Source organism: Rhincodon typus, chromosome 28 (assembly GCF_021869965.1).
Source record: "Rhincodon typus isolate 14 chromosome 28, sRhiTyp1.1, whole genome shotgun sequence".
NCBI lineage: Eukaryota > Metazoa > Chordata > Chondrichthyes > Orectolobiformes > Rhincodontidae > Rhincodon > Rhincodon typus.
In genome coordinates this window covers 41,996,365-42,008,393 of record NC_063359.1, presented here as the reverse complement: position 1 = coordinate 42,008,393, position 12,029 = coordinate 41,996,365, and the positions used below count along the sequence as shown (strand labels likewise).

The 12,029-nt window shown below is 45.2% G+C and overlaps 1 protein-coding gene across 1 annotated transcript in view; it reads right to left on the bottom strand.

Moving 5' to 3' along the window:
* Positions 1 to 12,029, bottom strand: part of LOC109938339 (sarcosine dehydrogenase, mitochondrial-like) — a 33,220-nt gene that overhangs the window by 19,486 nt on the left and 1,705 nt on the right. Inside the window, 2 exon segments of the mRNA XM_048613425.1 lie at positions 6,402 to 6,580; positions 7,231 to 7,567. Coding sequence (XP_048469382.1) covers positions 6,402 to 6,580; positions 7,231 to 7,561 — 510 coding nt within the window. The 5' untranslated portion in view covers positions 7,562 to 7,567.

Below are 12,029 nucleotides of genomic sequence, written 5' to 3'. Positions count from 1 at the left end.
GTGGAACTACCTCAGTACAGACCCTCCGACAGTGCGGCGCTCCCTCAGCACTGACTCTCAGACAGTGAGAAACTCAGCACTGATACTGGATTATATCAATGTCTGGGGAAATTACTGAGAAATTCAAAAGATCTGTATTGATTTCATTTGCTACATTGTCCTGCACTGCGCCCATTCTCTCACAGTATAAATCGTATCCAGATTTACACCATGTTCATTCTGGGTATTAGAAATCAATTCTACCGGTGTTGTGGATTGTATTACTTATCCATAGCCACACTGTATCTGAAACTTGGCTGTCTGTTGTGGGATTGTAATAACCCTGAATTCTCACTCTGCCCTCACACAGGTTCTTTGAGCTGATGTCATTGGTGACATCAGCCTGGGATATTGAACCTTGTTTTTTTGGGAGTTGTTCTGACCTTGTTACTTGGGTAAGAGTTTATTTAGGAATCAATTTAAACAATGCATGATGCCAGTGCTCCTGCAAATATAGAGAATGATTAATTATTACGTTCATCTTTTGGCTACAATATGTACTTGTGTGAAATTTAGAATGATTGGGTTTTGTGCTACAATTAACAGCTCAAATCTTTGATAGACAAGCTCCAAATGGTCAAGCAGAGGCCGGTGAATGAAAGCCTACATTCTTGATGGAAGCAGGCCTTGGACACCTTGGCACATTTTCTCTCAGCTGTTCCATGCTTCAGGTTTCGACTGCTCAAAGTGCACTATCTGTCCCACCCTCTCAAGCGCCACACAACTGCTAACTGGTGGGACACTAAGTTGTCAAGAGGACAGAAGGAAGTTTCAAAGCGATACAGATAGGTGACATGAGTGAGCAAAGATTTGGCCAAATGAACATTTTGTGGGAAAATGTAAAATTGTCCATTTTGGCAGGAAAAATAAAACAAAAAGCAAATCATCTCAATACTGAGGGATTGCAGAGCTCTGAGATGCAGGGGGATCTGGGTGTCTGATAGCTTAAATCATAAATGCTTAGCATGCAGGTACAGCAAGTAATAAGGAAAACTGCTAGAATGTTCTTGCCCATGGCATACCAGTATCAAAATGACTGATCTCAGGCCTGGTTAGTGCTTGGATGGGAGGCTGCCTTGGAATACTAGGTGCAGCAGAAGGAGCATAGTGATAGTGTCCTGACCTCCGGAAGAGGCTTCAGTTCAAGTCCCACTTGCCCCAGAGGTTTGTGATAGAATCTCTGAACAGGTTGATTAGAAAACAAAAAATGAATGTTCTCACGTATTATGAGGGGAATTAAGTATGAAACTAGAGAAGTCATGCCTCACTTTTACAGGGCACTGGTAAGACCATATCTGGAATAGTGTGCACAATGTTGGTGTCCTCACTTAAACATGTGTTGGAACCAGTTCAGAGGAGGTTTACTGGATGCATACCTGGATTTAGGGAGAGGGAGGATGTCGAGAATATTTTGGGAGGGAAGATTGAACAGACTGGAGTTAGAAGCATAAGAGTCAACTTGACTGAATCATAAGACACTGAGGGGTCTTGACAAGATCAAGGAAGACAGCAAGTTTCCTTTTGTGGGAGAATTGAGAACTAGACATTACTGTTTAAAAAGACCCACAACAATGTGGCTCACACTTAACTGTCCTCTGGGCAGTTGGGGATGGGTAATAAATGTTGGCCTGGCCAGTGACACCCTCATCCCGTGAATGAATTTAAAGAGGAGTCTTGGGGTGTTTATCCACAACTGCCTGACTGTGGCACAGCAGATTAATAGGATAGTTAAGAAGGCATATGGGACACTTATAATCTATGCCAGGGCTGATAAAAGCAGTCACAGTGAAGATGTACAAAACTTTGATTAGGACGACAGGTGGAGTACTGTGTGCAGTTCTGGTTGCTGCAAAATAGGAAAGATGTGATTGCACTGAAGGGGGTGCAGAGGAGATTCACCAGGATATTGCCTGAGATGGAGCAGTTTAACTATGCAGAGAGGCTGGTTACACTCAGCTTGTTTTCCTTGGAGCAGAAAAGATTGAGGGGGGGGACCTGAAAGTTATGGGGGTAGATAGAAAGCAGCTGTTCCACTGAGTTGAAGTTTCAATAATAGGGGGACATAATTTTCAGGTGAAAGGCAGGAGAATTTAGAGGGGGTTTCAAGAAAAAAGGTTTCATCCAGAGGGTGGTGGGAATCTGAAATGCACCACCTCGGAAGATAATTGAGGCAGAAACCTCACAACTTTTGAGTTCTTGGATGAGCATTTGGAATGTCATAACATTCAAGGCTATGGGCTGAGGATGGGAAAATGGGACTCGTGTGGATTTCAGGTCGTTTTTGGTGGTGCATACCTGATGGGCTGAAAGGCCTCTTCCGTACTGTATGATTTTACAAGGAGCAACCCATTCAAAATAGATGAGGTGAAATTTTACCCAACAGGGTCAGGAGTCTCTTTCCACTGAGAACTCTCTTCCTCAAAAGGCCATTGAAGCAATGTGTTTGATTAATCTTATGGTAGGTTCTTCATCAGTGAGGGGTAGGCAGGAACATGGAGTAATCAGATCAGCCCTGGTCCTATTGAATGGCTGAGAAGGCCCCAGGGACTGAGTGGTTTATCCCGGTTTCTAAAGCCCAACTTCATAAACTGACACCCACTCTCACCCCGATGTGATCCCATGGGTTCAATATCTTCTGCTACAGATTAGGCTTTGTGTGAGGTTTTGACAGTGTGAGCAGTAACCTCATCAGCTCAAGGCAAACTCTTAAGACTTGGTAACACATTACATGCTGACGCTTCAGTGAAGTGCTGCACTGTTGGAGGGTCAATACTGACGGAGCAATTCACTGAAGGAGGGTCAGTGCTAAGGGAGCATTACACTGTCGAATGGTCAGTGCTGACGGAGTGCCTCACTGTCGAGGGGTAATGCTCCAACATCACGGCGCTGACCGTCCGACCGCACGGTGCTCCCTTGGCGCTGGCTCCCCGACAGTGCGGCGCTCCCTCGGCACTGACCCTCCGACAGTGTGGCACTACTTTGGTATCTCTGCCTTTTTCTATGCTCTGAGTTCTGGATTTGGAATATGCATGAACTCCTGGCTGAGAGATAAATGTGTTATTAATTAGCCAAGGCTGACATTAAGAAAGACATGGGCAACTGGTACAATGGGATCACTACTCCCTGCAAGTTCTAAGCCTCTAAGTCACTCACCATCCTGACTTGGAAATATATTGCCTTCCCTTCACTGTCATGGAGTCAAATCCTGGAATTCACTCCCTAACGGCATTGTGGGTGTAACCAATAACTCAAGCAGTTCAGGAAGGCAGCTTAGCGCCACCTTTTCCAATAAATCTTACTCCAACCTCAACACCCACAGCCTTTATTTAAATTCATTGAAACTATTCCTTATTTACGTTTGTAAAATGAAACAAAGCAAACAAGTGGTGTGACAATAGGAGAATTGGTAAATAGTGAACAACACCGAGAGGTTTTACACAAAGGTACAGATAAAGACTTGCCCAGTATAATGGACAAAATGAATATTGGCCTAAAGGTGAACTGAATGGTGCAGCAAATAGATTAAAGTGAACCTGGTGGTTAAACAAATGAGGTTCCTGTTTAAATATCACAAAGAAAACAGAGAGGTTGGTAAGGAGGCTGCTGATTCGAAAAGATCTAGTGAGAGTTTTCATAATGGGATTAAAAAAACAAGAAAGTTTAGAAAGGGGAATACAGGAGAAGAGCATGATAAAACCAAAGTCAAAATATTGAATCAATAACCAACCTTTAATTTTACGGCTGATGGTGAAAGTGAGAGTAGGGATCAGAAGTGGAACACAGAAACAAAGATGATTAGTAAAAGAATGAAAGGCAACTTCAGGGGTAGTTTCTCCCAAAGTGAGTGTGTGGGGTCAGGGATGGAGGTTGAGAGATTTGGATCAATGTGCAGGGTGACAGGGAGATGGTGGGAATGATAATAAACTAAGTTCAATTGTAAAACTGAACACACAAAATTTCCTTCTGCACTGTAACCATCCTGAAAGTCAAACAGGTGCTTGGTGCAACAGATCTTGAGTACTGCTGAAAAAGATACGGCTTTTTTATCTTCCAATCATCAGGGCAAATTGCAAGGGAGGGGCAAAGGAGGAAGGACAGGAGGGAGAGACAGAGGATGGGAGGAGGAGGGAGTGAAAGAGAGGGGAAGGAGGGAGGGAAGGGGAGAGAGAGGAGGGGTGGGACAGAGGAGGGAGGGAAAGCAGGACAGACAGGGAAGGAGGGTGAGGGGTTGGGGAAGAAGGTGGGATGGGTCAGCAGAGAGGGAAGGAAAATGAAGAGCCAAGAAAACAAAAGTAATAAATTGCTTGTAAATAAATGTGGAATCTCTAGCTTAAGGTAGCATGTGTTTATGAGCTACCATTTTTGGGTGTGATGGGGGAATATAGTGGATGATATTTTAAATGAACACTGTGCCAATTGTTAGATTGGGATATGAGATGTAGTTGAGGTTACAATGACGGCCTTTATTTCAGCTTTGTGTATGTGACATGGGGAAGCATTTGTGTGACATTACCACCGTGTGGAAAGTGTGCTTAGAGTGATGGATGCCCATTTTGATGAAAACACCTTTGCAACTTATGCTAACTAAAATACTGTGGTGTCTAAGCTACAACACTGAAAAGAAGTGGTAAATTTAATACAGAGTTGGTAATGATTGAGGATGTTGATACATTATTCTAATTCTGCTCATGACAGTCCAAATCCCTCATATGCCAACACAACTACAAAAGATGATATGACACTACTACATCACTGAATAAATGAACTAGTAAGTAATAACTCAATCAGTAGCCCTCAGGAGGGATGGAATGAGGGCTCAGAAACAAGGGCAGCACCAAGGCCCATGGTTACTCCCTCGCCCAGCCTTACCAAAAAGCCCCAACACCCCAAATCATTGCTCCTGCGGCTCCCACCTACCCCATGGCACCCATTGCCGCAGTGTCCACAGCTATACATTCACATCACACAATGTCAGGCAATGACCATCTCTAACAAGAGTTAATCTAACCACCATACCTTACCATTAACTTTCTGGAGGTTACCATTCACCACATTCTCAACTGGACTCACCACATGAACACAATGCCTACAAGAACAGGTCAGAGGTTAGGAATACTGGAATGAGTAATTCACCTCAGATATCCAGAGCCTGTCCACCATCTACAAGGAACATGTGATGGAATACTCTCCACTTGACTGGATGGGTGCAGCCCCAACAACACTCAAGAAGGGGGTGGCGTGGTGGCGCGATGGCTCAGTGGTTAGCACTGCTGCCTCACAGCATCAGGGACGGGAGTTCAATTCCACCCTCGGGCGACTGTCTGTGAGGAGTTTGCACATTCTCCCTGTGTCTGCATGGGTTTCCTCCAGGTACTCCAGTTTCCTCCCACAGTCCAAAGATGTGCAGGTTAGGTGGATTGGCCATGCTAAATTGCATGTAGTGTTCAGGGATGTGTAGATGAGGTGGGTTATAGGGGGATGGGTCTGGGTGGGATGGTCCAAGGGTCGGTGTAGACTCGTTGGGCTGAAGGGTCTGTTTCCACACTGTAGGGACTCTATGATTCTAAGCTTTACACCTCCAGGCCAAAGCAGCCCACTTGGTTGGCACTATATCCACAAGTGTTCCCTCCCTAATTGCATTGTGGGTCAACCCACAGCAGGAGGACTGCTGTGGTTCAACAAGGCAACTCACTACCACCTTCTCAGGGGAACTATGGATGGCTAAGAAATGTTGGCCAGCCAGTGACACCCACATCCCAGAAATGAATAGAAAAAAAAAAATCACTCCCTCCACCACTGACACTCAGTAGCAGCAGTGTGTACCACCTACAAGATGCACGGCAGAAACTCACCAAAGCTCCTTAGACAGCACCTTCCAAACCCACAACCATTTCCATCTGGAAGGACAACAGCAGCAGATACATGGGAACACCACCCCCTGCAAGTTCCCCTCCAAGCTATTCACCATCCTGACTTGGAAATATATCGCCGTTCTTTTAGTGTTGCTGGGTCAAAATCCTGAAATTCCCTCCCAAAGGGCATTGTGGGTCAACCTACAGCACATGGGCTGCAGCAGTTCAAGAAGGCAGCCCACCACCACCTTCTCAAGGGGCAAGTAAGAATGGACAATAAATGCTATTGATGCTCACATCCCATGAACGAAGGAGAAAAAAATTACTCTCACTGGCCCCTGCATTCTGCTCCTGTTGGTATCCATAAACTTTCCAATAGTTTCAAACTGTTTGGTCAAGGGAAGTTTAGAAATTCACACGCAGACACTAACTCATGTGCATCTCAAACCAACATTGAAAGGTCTGCTCCTGGCAGTATATGTTCAACCCCTGCCTAATGCTGGTGCTCACCGACATGAGGCGTTTGTATTCATCCAGTCGTTGCTTGTTGGAGGCTATGAAGAGGCCACCATTTTCAATCCAACCAGTGTGTAACCCAGTCTCCTCCTCAAGGTCTTTACTGACAACGTCCCTGGTGTGCTTGAGCAGCTCAATCTCTGTGTCACTGGGCCGTAACTGCCATAGGAGACCTGCAGAAATCAGAAATACCCAGACAAAATAACGGAGGGGGAAGAAGGTGACATTCATGTGTTCAATTCTGAATAATGCTACCCAGAAACATATCAGACTTAGGAAGGAAGCAGACTGATAAAGTGTGATGCTCCCAAGGTTTGGGGGTTTAATTACATGATAGACTCGCACAAATTCAACTTGTATTCAAGCGGGAAGATTTGTTTTGATGGTGGGCAGGGTGTGTCAAAACAAGAGATTAAAGATGATTGAAGGACTCAATAAAAAGAAACCAGTTCATGGCCTGAGGGAAATCCAGGACAAGGGACAGAACCTTAAACTGTGGGCTGGGCTGTCAGGAAGCAATTCCTCAAACAAACAGGATTGGGAATCTGGAGCTCTTTTCTCCCATCCCCCACCTGCTCAATAATGCAACTGAGTTTGGGGATCAACTGAAAATGTCAAACCTGGGATTGCTGGGTACTGTTTTTTGGGTGGTGTTGGGGAGAGACAGGGTTACGATACAGATCCACCATGATTAAAACAAATGCTATTGAGGTGCTGAATGACCTGACTTCACTGGAGCAATGTTCTCCCTGTGACATGCACTCCTCATCCTCCTGACTCCCCCACTCCCCACAGCTGTCAGTCTGTCCAATACCATCCTTACCAGCAGTGTGCCATGTGGTCCCAGATGTCAGCTGGTCTCGTTCGAGCAGGACCACGTTGGTGATGCCCATTTTTGCCAAATGGTACAAGGTGTGGCATCCCAGGCTGCCACCTCCCATGATCACCACATCAGCATGCTTTGGCAGTGGCTTAGTTGGGGTGCTTGATGCTGATGTATCCTGTTTGAGAAACTTGCTGGAGGGCACATTCCGCTCTGCTGTGATGCCCCAAGGAGTTGAGGTGCTCAAATATCGTAGCAAGGATTTGGACAGAAATATCCGCCGATTCTTACAAAAGGTCGCTATGCGGGAAGTAGAGGTCAGACAGATCATGGTCACCTGTAAATCAATGAAACAAACTTTAGCTTTGTGGCTCCCAGTCCAGCAATACCCCAACTTTTAAATTCCTACACTGTGTTCAAATCATTCAAAGGTCTCCCCCTCCCTATCTCTGCCACCCCATCTGACCCCCATGCCCCGCCCTATCTCTGCCACCCCCTCCAGTCCCCGCACCCCTCCCTATCTCTGCCACCCCCTCCAGCCCCTGCACCCCTTCCTATCTCTGTCACCTCCTCCAGTCCCCACGCCCCTCCTTATCTCTGCCACCTCCTCCAGTCCCCGCGCCCCTCCCTATCTCTGCCACCCACTCCAGCCCCCACGCCCCTTCCATCTTTGTAACTTCACCTAGCCCCTACATCCCTCCCAATCTAGAATTACTGTGCATTATTGACATAAGCATGGAGCTACATCCCATGAACTATCACCTTCTCCTTCAATTACACTAACCTGTTTCATGCACAAACACCCCACAACCCCTTCCCCCTTTCCCACTCTGTGCAGCACTTTCTCTCTCTTCATATTGCTCCTCCTCCTTCCCAATATACCATGCTGTACTTAAAGGGGGCAGGTTTATAGCTGTTGTTACAAACTGTCAGTGGTATGGCTGGAGTGTGACAGAGGACAACATTCAACTGGGAGCTGGATTTAATTTGCCTGTTAAGCCTGTGCTTCAGACACAGAAAGCTAGCACACAGGTACAGCAGGTAATCAGGAAGGCTGATGGAACGTTGGCCCTTATTTCAAGGGGGTTGGAGTATAAGAGTAAGGAAGTCTTACTGCAACTGTACAAACTGCTGGTGAGACCACATCTAGGATACTGTGAACAATTGTGGTCCCCTTATTTAAGGAAAGATATCATTTCATTGGAGGCAGTTCAGAAAGGGTTCACTGGGATGACCCTGGTATGGAGGGATTGCCTTAGGAGGAAAAGCTAAACAGGATGGTACTCTACTCACTGCAGTTTATAAGAATGAGAGTGATTCCCCCCTTCAAACTTATGAGCTCCATCCTTTCTCAAATGCGAGGCCCAAAACTGCTCACAATATTTCAAATGCAGTCTGACCAGATCCTTGTACAACCTCAGCAGTACATTTATTTTTCTATTCATTTGTGGGAGGTGGGCATCACTAGCAGGGCCAGCATTTCTTGCCCCTCTCTAGTTGCCCTTGAGAAGGTGGTGGGGAGCTGCCTTCTTAAACTGCTGCAGTCCACCTGTGTAGGTTGACCCACAATGCCCTTAGGGAGGGAATTCCAGGATTTTGACCCAGTGACAGTGAAGGAATGGAGATACATTTCCAAGTCAGGATGGTGATTGGCTCAAAGGGGAACTTGTAGAGGGTGATGTTCCCATGTATCTGCTGCCCTTGTCCTTCTAGATGGAAGTGGTCGTGGGTTTGGAAGGTGCTGTCTGAAGATTTTTGGTGAATTTCTGCAGTGCATCTTGTAGATCGTACACACTGCTGCTACTGAGTGTGGGTGATGGAGGGAGTGGATGTTTGTGGATGTGGTGCCAATCAAGTGGGGGCTGCTTTGTCCTGGATGGTGTCAAGCTACTTGAGCGTTGTTGGGGCTGCACTCACCCAGGCAAGTGGGGAGTATTCCATCACACTCCTGACTTGTGCCTTGTAGATGGTGGACAGGCTTTGGGGAGTCAGGAGGTGAGTTACTTGCCGCAGTATTCCCAGCTTCCTGGCCTGCTATTGTAGTCACTGTATTTATGTGGCGATTCCAGTTGAGTCTCTGGTCAATGGTAACCCCCGGGATGTTGATAGTGGGGGATTCAGTGACGGTAGCACCATTGAATGTCAAGGGGCAGTGGTTAGATTGTCTCTTATTGGTGATGGTCATAGCCTGGCATTTGTGTGGCATGAATGTCATTCGCTAGTTGTCAGCCCAAGTCTGGAAATTGTCCAGATTTTATTGCATTTGAACATGGACTGTTTCAGTGTCTGAAGCGTCATGAATGTGCTAAACATTGTGCAATCAGTACATCCGTGCTCTTATATTCTAGTTTTCTTGAAATGAATGCAAGTATTATATTTGCCTTAACTGTCAACTGAACTTGCAATATTAACCTTAAGCGAATCCTAAAACAGTACTCTTAAGTCCGTTTGTCTATCAGACTTCCGAACCCTTTCCCGATTTACAAGATCGTGTATGTCTCTATCCTTTCTACCAAAGTGCATAACCTCAAACTTTCCCATGTTGTCTTCCATCTGCCACTTCTTTCCCCACTCTTCTAACCTGTCCAAATTCTTCTGCAACTTTGCCACTTCTTCAACAGTTCCTATTCCTCCACCTATCTTTGTGTCATGATGTGGAGGTGCCGGTGTTGGACTTGGGGTGGACAAAGTCAGAAATCTCTCAACACCAGGTTATAATCCAACAGGTTTATTTGAAAACACAAGCTTTCAGAGCCTCTCTCTTTCTTCAGGTGTTAGTGACAGATGTAGTATCAGACACAAAATTTATAAGTAAAAGATCAAAGGTTCACACTATTGATGAGGATATACTAAACAAATCTAAGCTTGCTGTTAAATCTTTAATCAGTTAGAAGGTTTTAATTGATTAAAAATTATATGTACATCCCTAAATTCCTTTCAAGTCACAGGCCTGAGAGAACTAAAGGTTTTATCAATGTAAAGAAGAGGTGACATTTTAGGTTAGGCAATGCATGTTAGGTGTGAGACCTTGTTTAGAATCTGTTAGTGTTTTAGTTTGGAGTCAGACTGGTCTTATTTCTAAAGTAGGAATTTATAAAGCACCATATTTACTGATTGTCTAGAAACTGTGTGCTTTTTGAACAAAATAGAATGTATCTGCAAATATAAATTCACTGCATAGATTCATGTGTGTGTACTCCAAATGCGGCCCAACCAGAGCGTTAAAGAGCCTCAGTAGTATATCTCTGCTTTTATATTTAAGACTTCTCAAAATAAATGCCAAAATTGCATTTCCCTTCCTAACTCTGACTCAACCTGCAAGCTTACCTTGAGAGAATCCTGGATGAGAACTCTCAAGTTTCTTTGCACTTCAGACTTCTGAATTTTCTCCCCATTTAGAAAATAGTCCATGCTTTTATTCTTCTTACCAAAGTGCATGACCTCACACTTTCCCATGTTGTACTCCATCTGTCACTTCTTTGCCCATTCTCCTAACCTGTCCAAATCCTTCTGCAGCCTCCCCACATCCTCAATACTACCTGTCCCTCTACCTATCTTTGTATCTGCAAACTTAGCCAGAATGCCCACAGTTCCTTCAGCTGGATCATTAATGTACAAAGTGAAAAGTTGTGGTCCCAACACTGACCCTTGAGGAACACCACTTGTCACTGGCTGCCATCCTGCGAAGGACCCTTTATCCCCACTCTCTGCTTTCTGCCAGACAGCCAATCTTCTATCCATGCTAGCACCTTGCCTTGAACAGCATGGGCCCTTATCTTACTCAGCAGCATCCTGTGTGGCACCCTGTCAAAGGCCTTTTGGAAGTCCAGGTAAATAACCTCCATTGGCTCTCCTTGGTCTACCCTGCTCATTACTTCCTCAAAGAATTCTAGCAGATTTGTCAGGCATGACCTCCCCTTGATGAAGCCGTGCTGACTTTGCTCTATTTTACCATGCACTTCCAAATATTCAGAAATCTCATCCATCAGAATGGACTCCAATACCTTACCAATGTCTGAGGTCAGGCTAATCTGCCTGTAATTTTCAGTCTGTTGCCCCATTCCCTTTTTAAACAGGAGTGTCACATTAGTGATTTTCCAGTCCTCTGGGACCCTTTCTGACTTTAGCGATTCCTGAAGGATCACCACTAAAGCTTCCACTACCTCTTCAGCTATCTCCTTAAAAACTCTGGGGTGTAGTCCATCTGGTCCTGGTTATTTATCCACCTTCAGGGCATTCAGTTTTTCTAGCACCTCATTGCACAACACTAAATCCATTCAGCCTCACAGACAAGCTCCCTTCCTAACACTGGAGAGTGGCCCCACCCCAAAAGGCCATTCCAAAAAGGGAACTTACCATGAGCCAGGGTAATTAGGAAGGGGCAATAAATGCTGCGCTTGCCAGTATTATCCACATCCCCAAATGGTGAACGCACTACCACAGAGTGGTGACAGTGAGTAGTGTAGATGTATTTAATGGTGGCAAAATAAGAGTCAAAGGTGAAGAAAATAACACGTTATTGCTGATAAAGGACAGGATAATATACTGGTTGGACTGAATATCTCTATTTGTTCTCTATATCTTATATAAGCAAACAGTAGAACCAGTTTGATGGGCTCAGTAGCCTCCTCTTATTCACATGAATATAAATGTAGAGTGTGGAAAATTAGCCTTGGTGAGCTATTGGATCTTGGGAGCCTTTGGGATCTTAGGCAGACCGCTTCAGCTCAAAGCTGATGGTCTGGTTACAATGAACATAGAACATAGAACATTACAGCGCAGTACAGGCCCTTCGGCCC